General features: G+C 39.9%; 1 protein-coding gene across 3 annotated transcripts in view; it reads left to right on the top strand.

Moving 5' to 3' along the window:
• The window catches only part of EPHA3 (EPH receptor A3), a 171,788-nt gene that overhangs the window by 89,418 nt on the left and 60,640 nt on the right, over nt 1-21,730 (top strand). For all 3 annotated transcript variants that reach the window (XM_033053498.1, XM_033053496.1, XM_033053497.1), the window contains one exon: nt 21,286-21,441. In XM_033053498.1, the coding sequence (XP_032909389.1) occupies nt 21,286-21,441 (156 nt within the window). The remainder of the gene's footprint in view (nt 1-21,285; nt 21,442-21,730) is intronic.

Genomic DNA, 21,730 nt, shown 5'->3' on the forward strand with positions numbered 1-21,730 from the left:
AATGACTTTATGATTTTTTTCTTTACTTTATTTTTCCTTTAAAAGGTGAGAAGTAGTAGTCTCATGGATAACTCTTTTCTGTGTTTGAGTTTCTGGCTCCTGGGATCCTTTGGAGAGCTGAATCCCTCTGGCTCTTTCCCAGTTCCCTGACTGTGGTACCAAGCTCTTATGTGGCTGGATAGCAATGGCTTGGAATTAATAGTGGTGTGACTGTGTGCCATTTAATGTGATCTGTACTGATGAGTTGTTTCTTTTCTCTATTTCTGTGGGGTTTTTTTTTTCCCTAATTTTTTTTAGATGTGTGAGCATATTCTTAGCACAAGTAATTTGTATGAAATGCAAATGTGCCAGTTGTCCTGGCACTGGTTATCTTACATAACTCCACCAAGTGGCCATGGTTCAAGAAAAAGCTCTGTTTGTGCAGGTGCTAAGTGCATTTTCAGAAGCCAAAATGTGAAAGTGTTTGTTGTACTGTCGAGAAATCATTCTTTTCACTCGCAACTGAGATGAATTCTAGATTTCCAAACTGTGCTTGTGCTATTTGTGAGGCACCATCTGTATCCTTTACAGCAAGTTTGGCAGGACTCTGGTACTGGTTAATGGAAGTTAAAAGGTTCTACCTGGGGTAGCTTCAAACAGGGGGTGAATTTTGTGTGCTTACAAAATTCCAGGAGCTTCAATTGACAGCTCCCATGCTTTGCCTCTGACAGGAGTAGCTATCAGGTTGTTTGGGCTTTTTTCCTAGATTTTCCTGATAAATATGAGTGGAAGATGTCAGATTACAGGTGAGGGAGTGACCCCTCAGGTGAAATAATGTGGTGTGGTTTTAACAGGATGGTAATTGTGTGGAGCAGGTTCGTGGCTTGCTGGGGATGATGTGCTGGAGCCAAGCAGAGCAGCTCTGTGACACCAGGAGAGCACATCCTCCTCAAACCTGCAGCAGAAACCAGAGTGGGGCATGCCAGCATCCTTCCCTTTGCTCCCTGAGCTAAAAAACAAGAGAATCTCTGGGCTTCAAGGGGCAACACCCCCAATATTGATGTGGGTTTGTAGATTCCCATCCTTACAGATGAGATAATACTCAAGAGCTGGCCCAAGATCCCAGACTTGTGCAATCCCTGTGTAATTTACAGTGATCAAGCAGCCTTCTAAGCCACCTCTAACCATAAATATGATGATAACCACTGCAGCATGCCCATGTGCTTGCATGAATGCAGAGAGGCTCACAAGAGCAGCATTTAGCAGCAAACTGTGGGACATTATCTCAGACTTGTGACACTGGAGCTTTGTTCCAGCCTTTGCCACTGCAACTGCACCAAGTGCAAGGTTTTGTTTGTGCCCCAGTTCCTTGCAGAATAAATATTACTGGTGCAGCCATTCAAGAATATAATTGTGAAAAAGTGGTGCTCATCATGCAAAGATCACTGTGACTGCCTGCTCTGTACATTGCATTTCATATTTTCTCTGCAGCTTTTTAAGGTGGCCCATGGAAAGGGCTGTAAGTGCCAACAGGGCACAGCACTCAGTGCCTCATTTCTGTCACAGAAGGCATTTTATGAGTTAAATACTGAACATACCCAGAATTGTGTTTGGCATCCCTTTGGGCAGATGGTTAGAATGAAAAGCATGCTATGAATGGGATGGCTCTCACTCCATGACTGGCTATGAGAAATGTGTTAGTCATTAATGGAGGAAAAATGCTGGTTTTTTATAAATCTGACAAAGACAGGATGATGTTTTGGTATTAGGGTATGTACATGTCAGTGTGAGTGTGCATGGTTTAATTTTAAGACCTGTGGCAGTGCAGTAGTAATAGATACCTGAGGGGGAAAAAAGAAAAAAAACAATTATGTGATTTTTATTTTTTTTTAATATATATTTTGTCATCCAGCATTAAAGCCTTTTTTCTTTTCCCTCAGTGTCAAAGGCTGAAACCTCACTGCACTGTTTGATTTATTGAATTGGCAACCTTGCTGCTGTCACAGGTACAGGATAGCAGTGCAGTGCATTTTATCAGCTCACTGGACTACATCAATGTAGAATGGATGTCTTCAGGTTTTCAGTTTAGTATTATTCCCTCAGTGTGGTCTGACTGGGTGAAAACTCTGTTTTAATAGCTGAGAATTACTTGGAACATTCATGCATTTTCCATGAGGCTGTCACCTTTTCCCAGGAAGATGATTTTTAGGAAGAAAATTAATTTCCAAAAAGCAGCATACCATGCAATAGGTGATTTTTAAAGCAATGCTTCTAAATGTTTCCACAGCTTCCTTTGTGGGGAGAGAATTGTTGACCTGGTGTCTGTGGTCACTCAGAGCACCCCACAAACACACACAGCAGTGGTATCACACCCCAAGACAATACTGTGAATGTTTCCTCACACAAAAATGAAATTGTGATGTTCCAGAAGCCTTTGAATGTGTGTTTTACATGGCCTTGCTCAGGCTGACCCTTCAGAGAGCCATGGGGTCTTTCTGGTGTAAATACTTGGTGGAAAATTAAGACCTCAGCTTAAACATCAGAAAACTTGTCATTATGTCAGATGTAAAATATGTGGTGTCAAAAGGTCTGTAGGAGTTTCTGCCATTGGCTGTGAACTGGGGAAAAGCTTTTAACCTCCTCTTTTATTTTAAACCATTTACAAAAATATGGTGACAGCTCACAGCTATCATCTTAGGAAGGTCCTTAGAAAGAATTTTAAGGGATTTGATCAGTTATTTTTATAAAGACATAAAAGAAATAAAATGTTGTGCCTGTGCTGAACTGTGAATCTTGTTGAGTTTGCTGGTAAAGATTTGTATTTTAAAACAGAAAAGCTCTGCTGAATTTTGGAGTTGAATGAACTGGTCCTGTAATTTTTGAAGTTATTTCTTGGGAGAATGGATGGTAGGTTTTCTTTTTTTGTACTTGAGTGTGATTTATGACATTTTATCTGCAATTTTTAAACAGTATATTTCAGAATATGTGTATGATTGAGTGTGTTTCAATAGAATTCTTTTTATAAAAGGATAAATGACTTCTCTCAAAGTTCAGCTTCTGGCCACATGAAGTTTATAATGCTTTTGGTGCAGTGAGCAAACCAACCCCTTGGGTCCTGTGTGGTGAGGAGATACCTTTAGCACTTTATCTCTATGTTCAATTATTGGCACTCCTGGGAGCTGTAATCCTCACCTTTCCCCAAGGAGAGAGCATTTGCAAACATCCCAGTTCCACAACAAACTCTTTCCTTGGGGGATGCCTGGCTTGGAGAAAAAATCATGATTTTCTAAACCCACTGAACTAATTGTGTAGAACAGTTTGGTGCATATTCAGAGATGTTCATAAAGGCACTTTTAACCCTGAACAAAAGCCCGAACCTGGAGGAAAGGGGAGGAAACAACAGAATTTTTCACAGAATATTTGAATAATGAGATTGCATGTTGAAGACACCTTTTAGGCAATTTAGGTACTTAGGCTGAAGAGTTATTATCAAACCACTGAGGACCTAGAAGTGCAATGTTGCATGAGATTGTGTTCAAGGATCATTTCCTGCACTCCATAACTCTGTCACTTACTGCAGCAAAGGGACAGAAACTTTGTTGTGCATGGCTCAGAATTTGGGCTGATTTATGTGACGTGGGTGCCCAGCTGGCATGATGTATGAAAACATCTCTTCTCCTGATGAACTTCTTGTTTTGCAAGGGCTCTGATGTATTTGGAGCCAGTTTGCAGCCTGCCCTGTGACAGTTTCAGTGCCCAGTCAGTGGAGATAAATTGGAGATGGCTGGCAGTGAAATCTTTAAAAATGTGCTGACATCCGAGCTGAACCACAGACATATGATTTGATTGACTTTGTTTCAGGGTGTTTTTTTGGTTTTTTTGGTTCCTGGGTGGATGCAGAGAGTTGCTGTCACTTGAGGTCCCTCTGCTCCTTTAGCCTCAGGAGATGGGGGTTTTTAATTGCTGTATGCAGAAATAAATCACAGTCCTCTTTTCTCTCAGCACTAATGCTTCTGACACAAAGTTTGCTGCTTTTCCCTTGCTGGGCAGTGCTTTTGGTGTGCTGTGATCTCAGATGCTGGAATATGCAGTCAGCACTTTCTCCTCTGTCTCTCCCTGGTGTTAATTACAAAGCCTTTGCAGCCTGCACCATTGCTTCTTTTCAACTGTGTTTAGTCAGGCTTATTTCTGAAACTAAATAAAGGAGAAGGAACTGAAGAATTAATACTGGCACCTGCCAGTGCTTGAGTTAATGAGCTATATGAAGGAAAGCCTTGAGAAATTTCCCTTTTCTTTTTATTTTATTTTTTGTTTTAATTACTCTGGTTGTCCTATAGCACCAGTCAGCACTCCAAGTAGTGTTAATTTCTTTGCCACAAGAAATCCCATAAAAAGAGCTACTTCCCTGTGTAGTTTTAACCCTTATATTTATCATAACCTCTGATACAGAGGGAGAAAACCTGAGCATTTCTGCCTCTTGGAAATGAAGGGTTCTACCATGAAATGTTCTTCCGCTTCATGCTGAGCTGGGGTTTGTGAATTTAACTGAATTTCACAATTTGAAGAGTTTTTTCTATGGTTTTGGTAATTTTTAAAAAATAGACAAATGACTTACATTTGAAATATAATGTTGAAGCACACACAGCAAGTTGAGCTGGATTCCTGTCTTGCTGATCACTCACACTGAGTTTTTGTGCTGGACAGTAATAGGCACAACTCATTACTGCTTCATGCAAGTGAGGGTCTCCCTTCAAAATGTCTCTTTCCTGGTACATGTAAGCAGCTTTTTGAAAGGCAGAGACCAGCACTGTGCCTGTGAAGCCTTTGATCTTAGATTAAAATGATGCTCAGCGTGGGAGGGCGAAACTCAGAATGATGGTGGGAGTTTGGGAAAGGTGACACAGGAAACAAGAAATATCAAAAGAGTGTTTGGGCCAGAGATTCATCAAATGGTGGCTTCATCCACCCAAAGGCCAGAGAGACAGTGAAACAGCAGGCACAAGAGGATGCTGCTTAGGAGAAAAACACCTAATTAGTGGGAGATATCAGTATATCAGAGTGCCAAAATGGCTGTTTATCTGAATTGCCAGCAGGTCTCTGTTAACTCTTCATAAATGTAAAAAAAACCCCTTTTCACTGTAGAATATTTGCCCACTATTCCCTTTACAGAGGCAGAAAGTACAACTTCCAGACTCCCTGTTTCTAAAGGTTTAGTATAACTGTGGTGTGAGTGCAGTGAGATGTTCCTTTTCCTATGCCTGAAACGTAAAATGCCTCAAATTTTTGGAAGACTCGTTCATTATTTAGTGCCACAAAAACAAAACACTGCATAATTTAATGGGAAAAAATAGATTTTTAACACTTTATTTTTAAAATAGGAACTGCATCTTCTGCTTTCTAATAATTGGTTTTTATTTAATTACTGAAGATTGCCCTTCTCTCCTTTGGGAATAGTTGAGGTTTGTTTTTGCTTTTTTGGCTTTGACACTGTTTCATCTCCTGTTTATGAAAATTAGACACAACATTCTTATGCATTAATGGTTCAAAAGTAAACCTGATTTAGTAGTGTCACCATAGCAGCCTCTTTCTAAAGTAGAGTGGCAATGTAATAAGGAATTACTGCATCAAAAGGGAAATTAATTTTCTCTGTCTTTACTGAGAGGGGTTAATTAAAAGGAGGGTATTTAACTGGTAAAGATTGGATTGTTTGTGATATAGCTGTAATAAAAGGGCTTGGGGTTGCCTGTGCTGCTACCTTGACAGCTTTCTTTAGGATAATCAAACACACACAAAATAAACAATCAGAGAAAGGGAAAGAATTCTCCTAACTGTCCACAGCCAGATAAAATATTTCTGCTATAATTCACCTTGCTCTATCACAGCATTTATTTGTGTTGTTCTTGTTACTTTTTTTTTTCCCCCTCTTGTTTTTCTCTAATTTAATATTGGTAGTTAAAGCTGAAGCATCTCTCTGTCCTCTCTGAAAATAAGAATAGTGAGAATAGTACATTGTAAGTAAAGCACTGGTCAATCTGAAATTTACCTTTAAAATATTTCTTTTTTTTCTACACCTTTTTTTTTGTTTTTTACAAGGGTCCAAAGTATCTTATTCATGACAATATTAGGATTAAAGGACATAATTAAAGGATATTGGCTGTCAGTGGAGTTGCATCACTTGGCAAAAGGAGGCCCCTTATCTCTGTGTGGATGCATGAACAGCACCAATTCAGCATCTGCCACGTCTATTTAAAATAATAATGAATTTAGTCCTTAGGAAAGCAAAAGATTAACAGCTCTTGCCAGGATTAGAGTAGGGAAGTGCTGCAGCAGCGTTTCTCAACCACTCTGCCAAGACCCTTGAGTTTTAGCTGGTGAGAACAAAGCTGTATTTATTTATTTATTTATTTATCTATTTATTTATCTATTCATTTATCTATCTATTTATTTATCTATCTATTTATTTATTTATTTATCTAAATCCCACTGTGCCACAGGAGCTCCAGGTCCCAGAGCACTCAGTGCTCCCATCCCTGGCTGACAGGGACCACACTCCTTGTGCTTCTGTCTTTGTAATAAATTCGTGTCATGGCAAGGCTTGGGAGTAAAATTCAAAGGTACTGAAGGCTCAGAAAGAGCTTCTGGAGTAATTTTGCACTTAAGTTTGTGTTCCTGCATGATAGCCCTGCTGGTTTGCCACAGTGGTTCTTTGTCACATCCAGCCCTGAGCCCTCTGCTTGGAGTGATCTCAGAATCTCCTTTGCCAAATCATTACACTATTTGTTTTTAGTAGTTTGCTTTTCATCTTTTAAGATGTTAGCTTTAATTTCTTGACTACAGGCATTTTTCCCTTGCACTTGCCTCACTTCTTTATGAACACTTCTTAGGCTTTTACAAATAATGCTGAATTTCAGCAGTGCTTTTCCTCTGGGTAGCTGCTGAGACCACTTTTAAAAATTGAGACTTTTTACACAGATGCAGCATTTTGTTTAGTGGCATTTTCTGGAGGCTGTTCTGGACAGAGTTGGTGGCATTTTTAATATAAACACTGTGCACATGCACTTCACCACCAGGTGCTGGGTAGGTGGACCAAATTCTCCCCTGGATGAAAGATTGGACATGTCTGACAACAGAAGTCTTCAACTCTAAACCAGAAGTGTCACCATCTTCTCCCTAAGACAATGGTATTTTTTAAAGTTTGGGAAGGAATGTAAGATGTTCTGGTTGTAGCTTCACTGTTTCTGTTTCATGAAACAATTTATAATTTTATTATAACTGATAATCTTTCTCTCTCTTGTTCCCTTTCTAAATATTTTTATTTTTAATTCTCATCCATTATAAATCCCAAAGTTCAACAGCAAAATAAACCAGAGGATGTTGTAACTCTCTTTCCTCTGTGCTGAGACTTAATACTGGAGGCAGAAAATTAGTGGTAAAGATAATGAAGGGATTTCATTGCTTCTTTAGCTTAATTAAACAGCAGATAGCTAAAGGAAATCAACAGACTAATGCTGAAAAAAATGTGTTAACTTTTTCATAGTTTTAGGATTATAAAACAATAAATAATGGAATATGTGCATTCATTTTTCTTCCTAATAAATTCCCACAACTAGCAGTTACTGCATTACAACAACTAATAGTGCATTAATTTACTAGTTTTTATACATTTCTCCATATATATGTATGGTTTATATATGTGTATATATATGTATATGGTTAATAAGTCTTTAGGGAATCACAGAAATTTGTTCTGGAAATACAATTGCACTGTAAATGTAAATGCAATGTAAAGGGAAAAGAGGAGCATAATAACAACACAAATATGGTTTTTTTAGTGTGGTTTATTCTGTGCTCTCCAGCTAGGAGAGACCAAATGTGGGCAAGCTGTCACAGGAGAAGAACACTCAGTGCTCAGCTAAGAAAGCAAAGTGAAAAGATATAAAAGTCCTGGGACTCCAATGTGGAAAGACAGGGAGAATGGAAAAACTGACAAGATGGGACTCCAGAGTGCTGTCCTAAAATTTAGAAGCTAAATAATCAAACTACTTCTGTAGAGTTTGTATGGTTTTGGCCTCTTTCCAGGGCGTGTTGGGATTTCCCCCTGAAATGTTGGAAATGCCAGAATCAGTCACTTTGCAATACATGTTTCAGCAGAGATTTTTATCAGTGTGTATCAGGAAATCCTGTTGGCTCCTGTCAGTTTTTCTCTTGGATATGTGCTGTCCTTATTAGTGAGAACAGCTTTATTAGATAATTGCAAACACATATGGGGACATTATTCTGATTTAAGGAACTCTTGCTTGGATTCAGTGCTTATGTTCTTGTTTAGCACATCAGCAAGCTGTCTAGCTTCAGATGAGGTTGTTGTTTGATATTGATTTATTTAAGTTACTGCTTCTTGTATAGATCTTGGCTTAATTTCAGGCTAATTTGGTTTTAACTGAAATTGATGAAGCAGCTGTTTAATATAAGCTGATAGAAATGACTGCTAAGCTAGAGATGTGTAAACCTCTAAATCAAACCTCCAAAAAACAAGCAAAGGAAAAGCTCAAAAAGCTTATTATGTGTGCATTAGGAGTAATCTTTTGAGCTGCTGCAAAGTGTGGGGGGGTGATTTTCTCTTATTGCCAACTATAAAAATGCAGAGCTTCAGATTAAATTGTGAAGGTATAGCTGAGAAAAATATCAATACAGAGAGATTTTTTTGCTGAAAGATAAAAATAGACCTTATGCATTAATATTGGTGTGATTCTGTGAAATGTAGGGTCTCCTGCAGATGGAGGGTCCTACCAGGGGTGGGATGGGGACAAGTGGTTTTTTTATTATTTATAATCTGATCATGCTCCCTGTCACTGGTGTCACTCCTGGAAACAACCCTTTAAATATCCCAGGGGACACAGTTTTTATTTCCCCCACTTCTTTTTTATATTTTCTGTTCTCTTTACCCCTGAACTTAGTCACTGCTTCAGTAGCTGAGGATCTCTTGGAGTCAGAGTGGAATCCTGTTTTGCATATGTGGGCAACAAAAATGGCCTGTGCAACAACTTTTTAAGAACTTTTTCCATTATTCTACATGCTAATTTTACCAGTCTCAAATATATAATTAGAGGGATAAAGTCTGCAGATAAAGCCAAGCCCCTGCTAATCTCTTTTCACCACTCAAAATTCCTGCAGTCAAAAGCAAGCTACATAGAAAGCAAATGCAGTTCCAATTTATTTTAATGGGAATTCAGGATTTTCAGATCATGCCTGATTAAAACTGCTCCTGATACCAATTTGTTGTAAATTATTCTTGTTTTGCATAACCCCCAAACATATTAATTTGCTACTTAAAGCTGCTGCTGCCTGCTGCTAACAATTAGATAACCAGGCCAGTTTTCCCCCCTAACTTGGCAGGGTTTAGGTGGCCTTTTTCTGCCTCACCTCTGGGACTCCATCCCCTAAGAGCCAATATTAAATTTAGCAAAAATGAAGGCTGAATAATCACATTCTGAGCTGCTCATCCAGGCCAGCTCTGCTCCTGCCAAAGCTGGAACTGTTTCAGGAGCACTTACAAAACTGAGTTATTTTAGTAAGCTGGAGTTCACCGAATATTTGGCTGTGAAAGTAACATAGTAATTTTTTCCTGTATGTTGGGAGGGATATAACTTAGTTATTGCACACAGCTTCTACTTTTTACTTGCACTGTGGTATCTTAGCGCAAATGAATGTTGAAGTAGTAGACTTATTTGAAAAAAAAGAATAGATGTGAAAATGTTAATTACAATTTTTAAGCTCTCTTATTGTTGTTTCATTATTATTTTCTACTCTTTTCTTTATATCCTTAAATATTTCCTTCCCTCTGTTGATGGTCCTGTAGTTGATTCAACTTGGTATTTGTTTACAGGCTTAATTTTCAAATTGTTTAGATTGTACAAAGATTTTCTGGGGCAGAAATCACCTAATCAAAAGTAGTCCTTGAAAGGGCCATGAGTTTGTTTTTTAGACCTTTTTTCAGAGAAAGTTCTCTGTAAAAAAACCTGAAGAAGTCAAGGGGTAAAAAAAAAATAGAGAGGGAGTTGCACTGTATCCTTTTCCATATGTTTGAGATGCAAGGGGAAAATGGGCTGGGTTTGTTTGGTGATTGCTGCCATTACAGCTTCCTCAAAATGATTGGTTAGTAGCTATACTCAAGGAATCCACCATGGATAAGCATTCCTGATTTCTGAGAGATTCATTTTCCTTCCTCTGCTCCTTTGGAGGTTTTGTGATGCAGTTGCAGAGGCTTGGGATGGTGTTGCCTTAACCTTGTGAGGTGATCCCTTTGTAAAACAGGGGTTTTGGAAGAAAGTTTTTTAATAGAAACTAGATGAGCTCTAACGCCTATTCTGATTTTGTTGTGCCATAGATGTAAAAGATGCAGAAATTACTATAATGAGGTAACATTATCCATATCTTACTGGAAATTTTGGAGCAGGGGGTCAGGAAGAGATTTTCAGTATTAAATGCCAATCTAGGATTTTATAATGTGATATAAACCCCTGATATTTCCAAGAGGGTCGAAGGAAATGCTGGCAGCAGTTTCAGTTCTTTAAGTCATGTCTGTAAAACCAGCTTTCTTTTCAGAGCTGGCAGTACTGCAGGTATACAAAGACTGGTCGGTATAAATCACCCTAAAAGCCACAAGTCTGGAATTTCTGCCCTTGGTTGCTAAGCAGCTTAATGTGAAAGGTGAATTTATATAATTATTTTATAATTATGTAATTGTTTCACCCCCCTGCAGATTCAGAGATTCAGAGTGAGAGAATTGTAGGGTGCACAGGAGATTCCTCTGGGAATTATTCTTCTTTCAAGCCCACAATCATCCCCTGAGTTTAGAATTTACTTCTGGACTTTGGAACTGTGAAACTGGGTGTGAGTCTCATGCTGGATTGGTCACAGTGGTGTCACTTTTTAATACCTTCTGGGGGAGTTTCCATTGCCACAGATGAAGCACAAGGAGGGTGCCACCAAGCAGGGGGCACTAATATTTCCCACTTGCAGAATAACAGGGAGGACTAATCTGATTCAAGCCAAATTTACAAGCATTGCCTCACTCTTTTCTAAACTGGGGCTGTTGGCAGCTGTTAAATCAATTGTAAGCATTACAGCTCTTAAGTTACATTATTCATCAAGAATAACAAGCCAGCTTTTGCTGCTTGCCTCTTTCAAATGCTTGCTGCACACACATTTAACCCAGTCTTCACTGCAGCCAAGAGAAGAAATGGAAAAAGAGCAAAATGTTCTTTAAGAGTGGATCCTAATGCAGAAGGAAAGCTTTCCTTGTTAGGGAGCAGTTAGAAAATGCAAGGAAGTGTCCCAGGTCAGAGCTCACCTGAGCACAGCAGCTCAGAATCCCTGTCCTGAGTGGCACAGAGCAGCAGAGAAAATGGGGATGGTGCTGGGGGAAGCTCCCTGTCCCCAGAGCTGGCCATGCCTTGCCCAGACAGGGTATTCAGTATTTACTTAGCAGTGCTGAAGGAGGCTCAGTGCACAGTTATTTATGAGGGGGGAGCAGGATGAAGTGAAGATCATGAACTGGATCTGCAGTGCCAGGTTTGTCACTGGGGGAAGCTACCACAGCCTCACTGGGTGGTGTCAGGGCAGCAGACCACAGCACTGATGACATTTGTGTTAGTGGGAGATCATTTCAGATTACTGGGGCTGTAATAGGACATTTTGTTAATGCATTTTGACAGCACCTTCAAAATACAGTTATGCTTGCCTATCGTAATCACTTGTCGTGTATTTCTAATCTGACACACAGGACAGGCAGCAAGGAGAGGGGGAAGGAAAAAAGTATAAAAGCTTTAGTGACTTACATGGACATCATTGCTATTACACTTTAACTGGATTCCTGTCTGAAGCACAGAGCCTTTTATAGAAGAAAAACTGTGCATGGGATGCTCACAGCTGGCATCCACCCTTGTTCTGTGGGCTTGGTTGGGGAAATGATCTGCTGAACCATGGCACTGCAGAAAGACACACTTTAAGGAGCTTCTTCCAGGGTTATCTTCTAGTCCAGGGTTATCCCAAGGGGAATCCTTGTCCACCTGTGGTACACATTTCATCTCAGCACAAGGCTGGGAGCTCCAGCTGTGGCTGGAAAGCTTTTATGGGATCGCAGCAATCTGCAGAGCTTTTGTGTTGGGTGTAGAGATTGATCCATCAGCCCTGGGCTCTCAGAAATGCACCTGGCTCCTAGTGAATGTGGGATGTGTAACCACTTAGTCAGGAACAAACCTTTTCCCTATTCTCCTCTCTGTATTGACTTTTAAAATGCAGTATTTAGTTTAAAAAGGTTGTCCCAGCCAAAGTTATATCAATAAGCAGGAAATTATTTCTGTTATAACTTCAGTTTTCAAGAATGTATTTTCTTGACTTGATTGCTTAAAATTGTTTGGGTTTATGTGCTCTTTTGTACCATTTGTACCAGTTTAATATGTGCAGCATTATTTTTTCTGGATTCTTTCTTGTTCTTGACACTTAGCCTACAAAGAGGAAAGCCTTTTTTATTGTCTTGAGGTTTGTTCAGAAAAAGTAAAATAGATCTTTTAGGAACAGACCTGTGATCAGAGTTTTGCTAAGCAAAGTAACCAGATGGAATTTAACTTCCTCATTTACAAGATACAGCACAAAAGTTATTCAGCTCAACTTGCATGGTTCAAACCTCTCCTCCAAAGATTTCTGGTGGGACTAATTGGGAATATTCCTAGTAAGGAAAAACCCCATCCTATTCTGCATCAGTTGGTCCTGATAGATACAGAATGTCAAATTCATGGTGGATTCCCTAAGTGCTTCCATCTTCTGAGGGTTTTGGATGTCCTTCAGTCTCCTTGGTTTCTGCTTTTGACTGTTAAAGTAAGAAGTGGGAAAAAATTGATATAAAACCAATGTTGCAGTTAAACCCATGGTGTTTGCAGTATAGTTCTTTCACTCAGAAAATGATGTCTATAGACTAAAACCTTGAAAAAATGTAACACAATGCTGAGTCATGAAAGGCATTGTAATGCTGTTTTTTCATTCTTTTTCCCATAAAGTCCAGTGGAATTGCAAACTCTTAATTGAACATGTGGCATTGGATATCAGCACACAATATTAGTTTTTAGAGAAAGGACAGAGCAGAACAATGCAAACTTAGTTTCCTGTCCCTTCTGCTGAATTTTCTGCACTGAGAAGTGAATGCTGTTGGAGAATATTGAGTTCTTGTTTCTGTTACTGATTGCAAGGAAGGATTTCATTCTGTGGCAAATTCTTACGTGGTAAAATGCAACACATCAGATTTTTCATTTTCTAAACAGCTGAGGTTCTTCCCCCCTTGAATTCACACAGGTAGCAGGCAAGTGAATAAAAATGCTGAAGTGTGGGATTTTAAAAAAAAATTACATTTAATTGGGTTTTTGTCCAGTGCATAATTGCTTACCCTGCAAACCCAGACATTTTTAATACATGCATACAAAATGCATGTTAGGTAATTAAAATATTTCTTTTAAGAAGGAAAAATACCAAGAAGAGGCAAAAGCTAAAGCACACAGTGTAGAAATGCACTTGAGTGTTCAGAGAGTTCTGCAAAAGCCTTTCTTTTCAGCTGTGGGAAGACTGTCAGCTCACAGATGTCCCCAGGGCTGGAACTGTTTAATTTTCAGGCTTTCTGCTGGAAGGATGGAAATACAGTCAGTGAAAAAGGCATGTGAGGAGAAGAGGACGTTCTCACAATGATGAAGCAGTAATGTTTTGGATCTTCTGTTTAAAGCTTTTCTTCAGCCATCACCAAAACCTCTCTGCACATGGCAATATCTGTTTAAATTTTTAATGGCTTTAGATAAAATCATTCTCTTTTTGCCACCACCAGGTCTTTTTCCATCTTTGTTCTTATGGAAGCATCCAACAAATTTAATGATTCTGACAGCATGGGGATATTTGAAGGATGCTGCTCATGGCTTAAGTCTGCATTAGCAAGGAGTGTGCCCAAATTGGAGCAGACCTGTGGCATTCAGCAGTTGGAATTAAGGACTCTGTGCCAATTCCATGGCCATTTAAGCATTTAATTTTTACTTCAGAAAATCTCTAGACTTCCTGTAGCAGGGGGAACATCTTCTAGCATACCTGGAATACATATATTTGTGTGGTCTGTTGTGTATCATAAGACAAGAGGGAGACAAATGGGATTTTTCTTTAGAAGTGTGGCTAAAATACTTATGCAGATGCAGCCATTAAGTGGCATTAACAGCATCACTAGCAAAGCAATGGTTGTTTCCTGTACACTGCTACAAATTACAGCCATTTTTTGATACCCTAAATTATATCCAGATTTAATGACAGTGGCTTAAACCTTAGGTTTAAGGGTTTTTTTCCTACAGGTTTAAGTGCCTGCCATTGCAACACCATTTCTCTTCTTAAGAGCTTCCCTTTCCCAGCACCAGCTCTCAGTGAATTCAAGCAGTGATATGTCAGTGGTTGGCAGTGAAAGTAGCCCTGAATAAGGCATAGCACACAATTCTAGCTTCAATTTTAACTTCACAGCTCCTGTTCACATCAGTGCTTAAAATTTGAACATTGGTTTTGGTTTGGGATTTTTTTGGTTGGTTGTGTTTTGGAAGGGGGAACAGTAAAGTATCTCCAGTGTTTGCTTCCTAAACTTGCTGTGCCTCTGGCCATGTCTTGCCTCCAGTGGTTGAATTCAAAAATATGCAAAAATTGGGAAAAAGAACTAACTTTGAGGTATGAGAAAGTGAGAATTTATGAAAAATTAATATATAGACATTCTAGTCACTGGCCATTAACTGAACCATTTTATTTTTATTTTTATCAGTATCTGGTGCATTTAGTGTTGTGAAATTGTCATATTTAAACCTTGCTGACAACTCAGCCCCTCACTCCCTCTCCCCTCATGGGCTGTGGGAGGGAATCAAAGGAGCCAAGCGAGAAACTTGTGAGTTGAGAGGAAGACAGTTTAACAGGGAAAACAAATGTTACATACAAGGAAAACAAAACAAGGAATTGATACCCCTTTCCTCATCAGTGTGAGGTGTTCAGCCACCCCCAGGAAAGGTGGGGTGGAAAATCCCTTTGTCCATACAGGGTCAGCTGTCCCAGATGTGTCCCCTCCCAAATCCTGGGGTCAGAAAAGACCTTGACCCTCTGTGAGTGCTGCCCTGCAGTAAAAAATAAAAACTTGGTTCAATTATCAGCACTGTTTTCAGCACAAATCCAAAACACAGCTACTATGAAGAAAATTAATCCTACCCCAGCCAAAAGCACTAGAAATAGATTGTCTCTCTATGCCTGTGGGCTGCTTGTGGCAGGTACTGAATTAACAGAGCAAGAAACCAAAGTCCTGTCTTTTTTACCAACAAAACAAGTCCAGCAAGGGTGTGAGGAACACAAACTTCCCCCACACCGCTCGAGCAATGTGCCTCAACCCCGACCTGAGAGCAAATCTCTGAGGGAAAAGGCGTTTGTTAAATTTCTTTTCCAATTAATTTGACAGCTCTGCTGAGACTCCTTACAAAAGTACTAATTCATGCAAATTGCAGGAGTGGACCTGTGTCATCAGGGAGCTGGGCTGAGCTCTCTGAAACACCACACAAGGCACCAGGCAGCATTTTGATTAGAAGGTGACACTGGATTTGGAGCCTGTTCTGCATTAATTTCCTCACAGGGACAGCAGCAGACTCCTGTATGTGCTAACAGAGGTGGGAAGTGGCAAAAGAATATTCAGCCTCAGTAAATTCATCATCTTCCCTCTATCCTTGAGAGAAAATTTGTACCTTCTTTATGTCTGAATTAGCTGTTTTGACTTGGGATCTGTGCATTGACATACAGGGAGAGATGTTCCATGGATTGCTGAAAGTAAAAAACAAAATCCAAAACAAAACAAATGTGTTAGAGAGCAAGATATCATCTGTAGCCCAATATATAAATCAATTGCTTTCATCAGACATGCTATGGAAAGAATAAGAGCATTTTCCACTGGATGAATGGCAGTGTAGAAACAGAGATGGGAATGATCAAAGGATCAGAAGATATTCCTGTAAAAACTGATTGAAAAGTTTGTGTTTGTTCATCACAGAGAAGATAAGCTCATGATAGATCTTGGTAAGATGAGGAATGGCATTGAGAGGACACAGCAGGGGCAGCTGGTCTTCCTGTCATGTAATAAAAACCAAGGGTACATTGATTTGGCAGAAAAAGTAACAAATTTCAAGGTAAATTGAAGGAAAGATGAATTTTTGCACTCCACATCAACTACCTAGGCTGGAACAGAATGCATAGAGACCAATAATTTGGAAAAAATACCCCAAATATTTCATAGTCTATGTGAAGGACAGTACAATGATAATTAACATAATTGTCTTTGTTCAAAAATAAATTGACAGATATCTCTAACCCTGTATTTCCAGGTTTTTGAAATAGCATTTGGGTTGTAGGTTGAGCAAAGACTGAACCTGAGCATTGCCACAGTTATCTCTTTGTGGCACTCTTGGCCTGAAAAAATTTTTATTTAAAATTTACTGTTTGAAGCCATCACAATACTTTTGAGGAATTTGTAAGTTCAACTCAGGGAGAAAGCATTTTTTTGCCTTTTATCCTTGCCAACTGATCATTCAAAATTCTTTGTGTGTGTATTTGTGCAACCTTCTCTTTTTTACTGTTCCTGTTGGTTCTGGTGGGTTTTTCTGTGGTATTCCTTTAACTGAGATTTGAAATTACAGTGCTTCTTGAATTAGCAAGTTAATTTTCATCTCTTTGCAGATTTTTTAGAGAACAAAACATGAAATTGCTTTGTTTGACAGAATGATAGCTTAATATATCTCAGTGTGTCCAGGCTTTGAGCTAGGAAAACCTCTTGTTTAGGACAAGCAAAAGCTGGTGCTTATAAACTGGGCTTATTAAATTCCTGATTTAAATACCTGTGTAAGTGATCCACTAAGGTGGTTTTTTTTCCCCAAAAAGAAGCCTCAATGCCTCCCACATTTTGAAGCCAGGTGCCCACAAGCCAGAACCTCTTTGCTGTGAAGCTGCTGCTGCCTTTGCCCTTTAAACACCATTGCTGGAGCAGTCCTGGCTGTGATGCACTGCACAAAAAGAGATACAGAAGCCCTGCAAGGCACAATGTGCAGCTATTACACACTGTGGATGAAAGGTGCAGTGTTGTTCCCTCAGGACAATGCTATCTCTTATGTACATATAATTAATATGTCTGCCAGAAACAGTTATTAAAGAAAGAACAGGAATTGTTCCTGCTGAATGGCTTGACCTGGGAGTAAAGCCAATTTAAGAAGCATCTGATTAAAATATGTTAAGGTCACAGATCACTATAAAATATGAAGCAGGCAGGAAAAAACTCAAAATTTACTCATGAGGAAGATTAAATACTACTGATTTTTTACCTTTTTTTTTGTGGTAGCAGAAGCTTTCAGCTGTATAAAATGAAAAGTGCTCATTCTGAAGAGTGTTTTTCTAGAGACATTTCAGTGTCACATTGCACTGAATCCCTGCCCCACCAGTGTCTCATGGATGATGTAAGAATACAAATACTGAGAACGTTTGTAAGTTTTTATTTCTTCAACAGACAGAATGGAATCCTACAGACAAGGAAAGTCAATATCCTTTCTTCTTTCTGAGGATAGTCTTACAGTAGAGGTAATGGATCCAATCACTAGAGCTTTTATCACTCATTAGAGCCTTTCTCAATCTTATTTCCCTTTTCCTTCAGGTGCCAGCACCACAACCCATCACAAAGAAAACCTGCCCTGCATGGACAGCAATAGCCTTTAGTTTTGAGAGCTTAAATGGTGTCTTTTTATTCAGGTCTGATGACAGAAAGTGTGCCTCAAGTTCAGTGGAAATGTGAATCAAAAATACAGTCTAATTTTAGAAGTCTTTTTGGGCTGAGTTGGTATTCAAGAAGTTACATAGGGGCTCAGGAGAGAGAAGATGCTAGAGATATACAGAATGCTACAGAATTTATGGCTTTTCAAATCTAATAAACAATGAGAGCTGCTGAAGGTGGTATCATTGCTCTGAGGAATTTTGAAGGAAATCTACAATATAAAGTTTGCTGGTGAATGGGGTACCATAGTTAAAAAAAATGGGGGGGAAAGTAGTATAAACACATTAAAAAGGAACTGGAGAACAGTTCAGAGATGCTAGGCTGTATGTGGGCATTGAGGTGAGCCAGCCACAGCATTTTGAAGCAGACTGGACATAGCACAGTGCCGTGGTCTCACTGACATGGGGGTAGGTGATAAGTTGGGCTTGATGGTCTCAGAGATCTTTGCCAACCTAATTGATTCTGTGATTCCCTTCCCTGCCCAGCCAGAGGTCATCCTGTGGCTTCAGGTCCAGCTTCAGGTGCTCAGTGACAGTGGGATGGTTTGCAAAGCCCCTCTAGGAGTGGCCATTCCATGGGGAATGTTTCCCTCGCCCTCTGCAGGGCACAGGTTTGTCCAGAGGTGCTCACATCTGTCTCGGTGGTGCACACTCTGAGGATGTGTTATCTGTGACTGGGCAGGTTTGTGATTGAATTCCCTCCTTTGTGAGAGCTGTGGCTCAATGCCTCAGTGACATTCCACCCCTGGGCTGCTCTGATGAGGAGCAGAGGAACAAGGGGAGGAAACAATCAATTGGTGGGTGCTGTCAGCCAGGGATGTGCAATCCACTTGCAGCGTCCTGTGGTGCTCCAAAAAGCACAGAGACAGAGTGGGGAGTGCCAGGCAGTTTGCAGTGGAGTTTCCTGACCTTGTGCAGGAGCTGGGTCCTGTCCAGCCCAGGGTGCTGGGGCTGGGACGTTCCCAGTGCAGGCTCTGCTCGTTCCTTGTGTTGGGAGCTGGGAGACTGCTCTGCACCACCTGAATGCTAAAATGCTCCTGTTTACTAACAGATTTCAGTTTTAATTTAAAATTAATTCCAATTTAAATTAATAATTTAACCCTTAATTAGGAACGTGTTTTCATCCCAGGTAGATTAGTCAAGCTGAGGCAAAATTCACTTTGCTGTAGGAAAGACAATCACATTCCTTTAATCAGGAGCTACCACAGACTGATACATGCATTTATTTTCCTCTCACTGAATTAACTTTCCCTGCTCTCTGTCTCTGAGGCACTCATCAGTTAGAGCCTGAGGAAGTTCATTTTCATACAGTAACAAGGACAACCAGAGTCCTGAAATTCTTGCTGACAGGTGACTCAATAAAGTCATCCCGGCATCACCCTCAAACAAAAGAGTCTCAAATCAGACTAAATACAGTTGGGAGTTACCACAGGAGTCACCAGAGCCAACAGGCTTGAGGAGATCTTCCTGAAAAGGCAAAACCAGCCAGCCTTGTACAGTTTATATCACATATGTAGAAATTCCCAAAGTTTCCTTTACTCACTTTTAGTGTCCTAACAGTTTTTTCTTCCTGGCCCATTGCATCTACTTCCTGCATTGTTCCCTGTTGTAAGGGAAAGAAAAAATTTTGAATTTTTGCAAGAAATTGTTCAGAAAAAGCAGCTGCTGTTCACAGCTGGTTTCCATGCTAAAATTAGAAATTCTGTGTGAAGACTTCCTAAGCTAATTTGTACGATTTTTTTTTTCAACCAAACGGAAACCAAAGCCATAGTACTTGTCTCCAAAAAATCTCTATCAGTATATATAATCCAATTTGTCTCACAGAAAAATTAATGCATTTCAAAGTAATAACTTTATTTTTTTCTCTTTTAGATATCAGAATTTTAAAAAATTATTAGGTAAAGAATAACTATAGTAAGTACATTGACAATATTTTTCATTGGCACCTCCAGTTCTGAGCTTCAGTTTCAAGTGTAAATGCTTTTTTTTTTTCCTTTGGGCTGCAGTTGGGAGTAATCTTAAATTGGTCTGACAGCCAAAGACAGAAAGTGCAAGACAGCCTGAGGGGAAGATGTGAGATTGGGATGCCCTTGCTGGGGCATATTGGGACAGCAGGAATCTGGCTGGCTCACCCCCTCACTCTGACCATCATCACCTTTTCTTAAATTAGGTCCATTTACTCATTTGGAGTTTCCAGGGGAAAACTCCAAATGAGTTTTCCTCTGAGGGATGAAAGAGACATTGATTAATAGAGCAGTTTCTCTTCTCCTCTCTGAATTTGTCTACTTCTAATGCAAGCTTGCTTGCTTACATTAAATCCATTGCTTTATTTAAATCCTGGTGGTAGGGTCTTTCTTTTTGGTCATTACATTTAAATAGTCTCTATATTTATTTAAAAATACTACTGTATAGAATCATAAATACATCATTGTCTTGTGTGTGACTTCCCATAAATGTAAAAGTGTCCCTTCAAGCAAAACCATCAGAGATTAATATCTGGTAGCAAGTTTCCATGAGAAGTGTTGATGGAAGTTCTCTGTATTAATTAGGCAGGTGAAGTGTGATATTTGTTCCTCATTGTGTTTGCTTAGTTATTATTGCTGGTAAGAACAGGATTTGCATCCTTTCCTGCCTGGCTTTCTGTTCAGGGCTGGGAACAGAGGCAGTGAAATCACTGGGGGTTCCTCTGCCAGCCAGGGGGGGCCACCAAGGGGCTTGTTCAAGGAACCACCTGGGTCAGCACATGGGAGGGAAAGGCATTTGAGTCCTAAAAGGCTGCAAAAATAAGAGCTAAAAGAAACAAACAAGCAAACAAACAACCTCAACAAACAACAAACAAAACGAAAAACCAAAACAAAAAGATCCAAAACAAAAAATCTAAAGACTTTGCTGACCCCCAGAAAATCTTTCTTTTACAGGTCGTGCAAGTTCCTGATAGTATCAGATGCAGTTCATTGGCATGATTATTCAAAAATGGAAGATATCTTTCTCTGTTCAGGTTGTTTTCTTGGTTTTGGCTTGCTTGGTCTTGACATGATGAACTGAAGGAGACATAGTTTACAATCAGTGTGCCCTTGTAAGAAAATGTTGGCAGCAGAGAGAGGATAAAGTTAGTTTGCTATGCAGGATAGGGCCAGTGTTCTGGTGAATTAAGCAGAAGAGAGGAAAAAAAGAGTGAAGTTCTCAAAATGAAGCATAGAAAATGTTCCTTCCTAGTGGTGCAATACACTGTTTTGTTTTCCAGGCAAAATTAAATGCAAATCCAAGCTGATGCATGAACTCCATTCTACCAAGACGTTTTATTTCTGTCAGCTCTGATTATGAGAAAAATCTGTAATTTTAGACCGTAAATGTCTGCAAACTGTGATCCACATATGGGTAGGTTCCAGGGCAGCAGTCACATGTTAGAATCAAGATGTCCCTGGAATTTAAAGCTCTCTCCCTGTTCCTTTGCAGCCTGTCGAGCTGGGTTCTACAAAGCCTCTGCTGGCAATGTGAAGTGTGCCAAATGCCCCCCTCACAGCTCCACCTACGAAGATGCATCTCTGAACTGCAGGTGTGAAAAGAATTACTTTCGCTCTGAGAAAGACCCTCCATCCATGGCTTGCACCAGTGAGTAGCATCATTCTGCTCGGGGCTGTCATTCTCGCCGCTCCATCTGTACCTCCACAGCTCGCTCGCTTGCTTCCTCTCATGTCCCACTGCAGTCAGCCATCCACTCCCTCTCCTGTCTTCCTGAGTGTTGGACAGGCTGCTGGAAATTGGTGGGCTGGATTTGTGTCTTTTCTGTTTTCGTTTCCTCCTTCCTGTACCCTGCCAGACTCGAGAAGGAGAAACAGGAATTTTATATCGCGGCCGGTACTGTCAGCTCTCAGTCCTGAAAACTTGGTTCTTGTTAGCC

The sequence above is a fragment of the Catharus ustulatus genome, chromosome 2, assembly GCF_009819885.2.
Source record: "Catharus ustulatus isolate bCatUst1 chromosome 2, bCatUst1.pri.v2, whole genome shotgun sequence".
NCBI classification, from domain to species: Eukaryota; Metazoa; Chordata; class Aves; order Passeriformes; family Turdidae; genus Catharus; species Catharus ustulatus.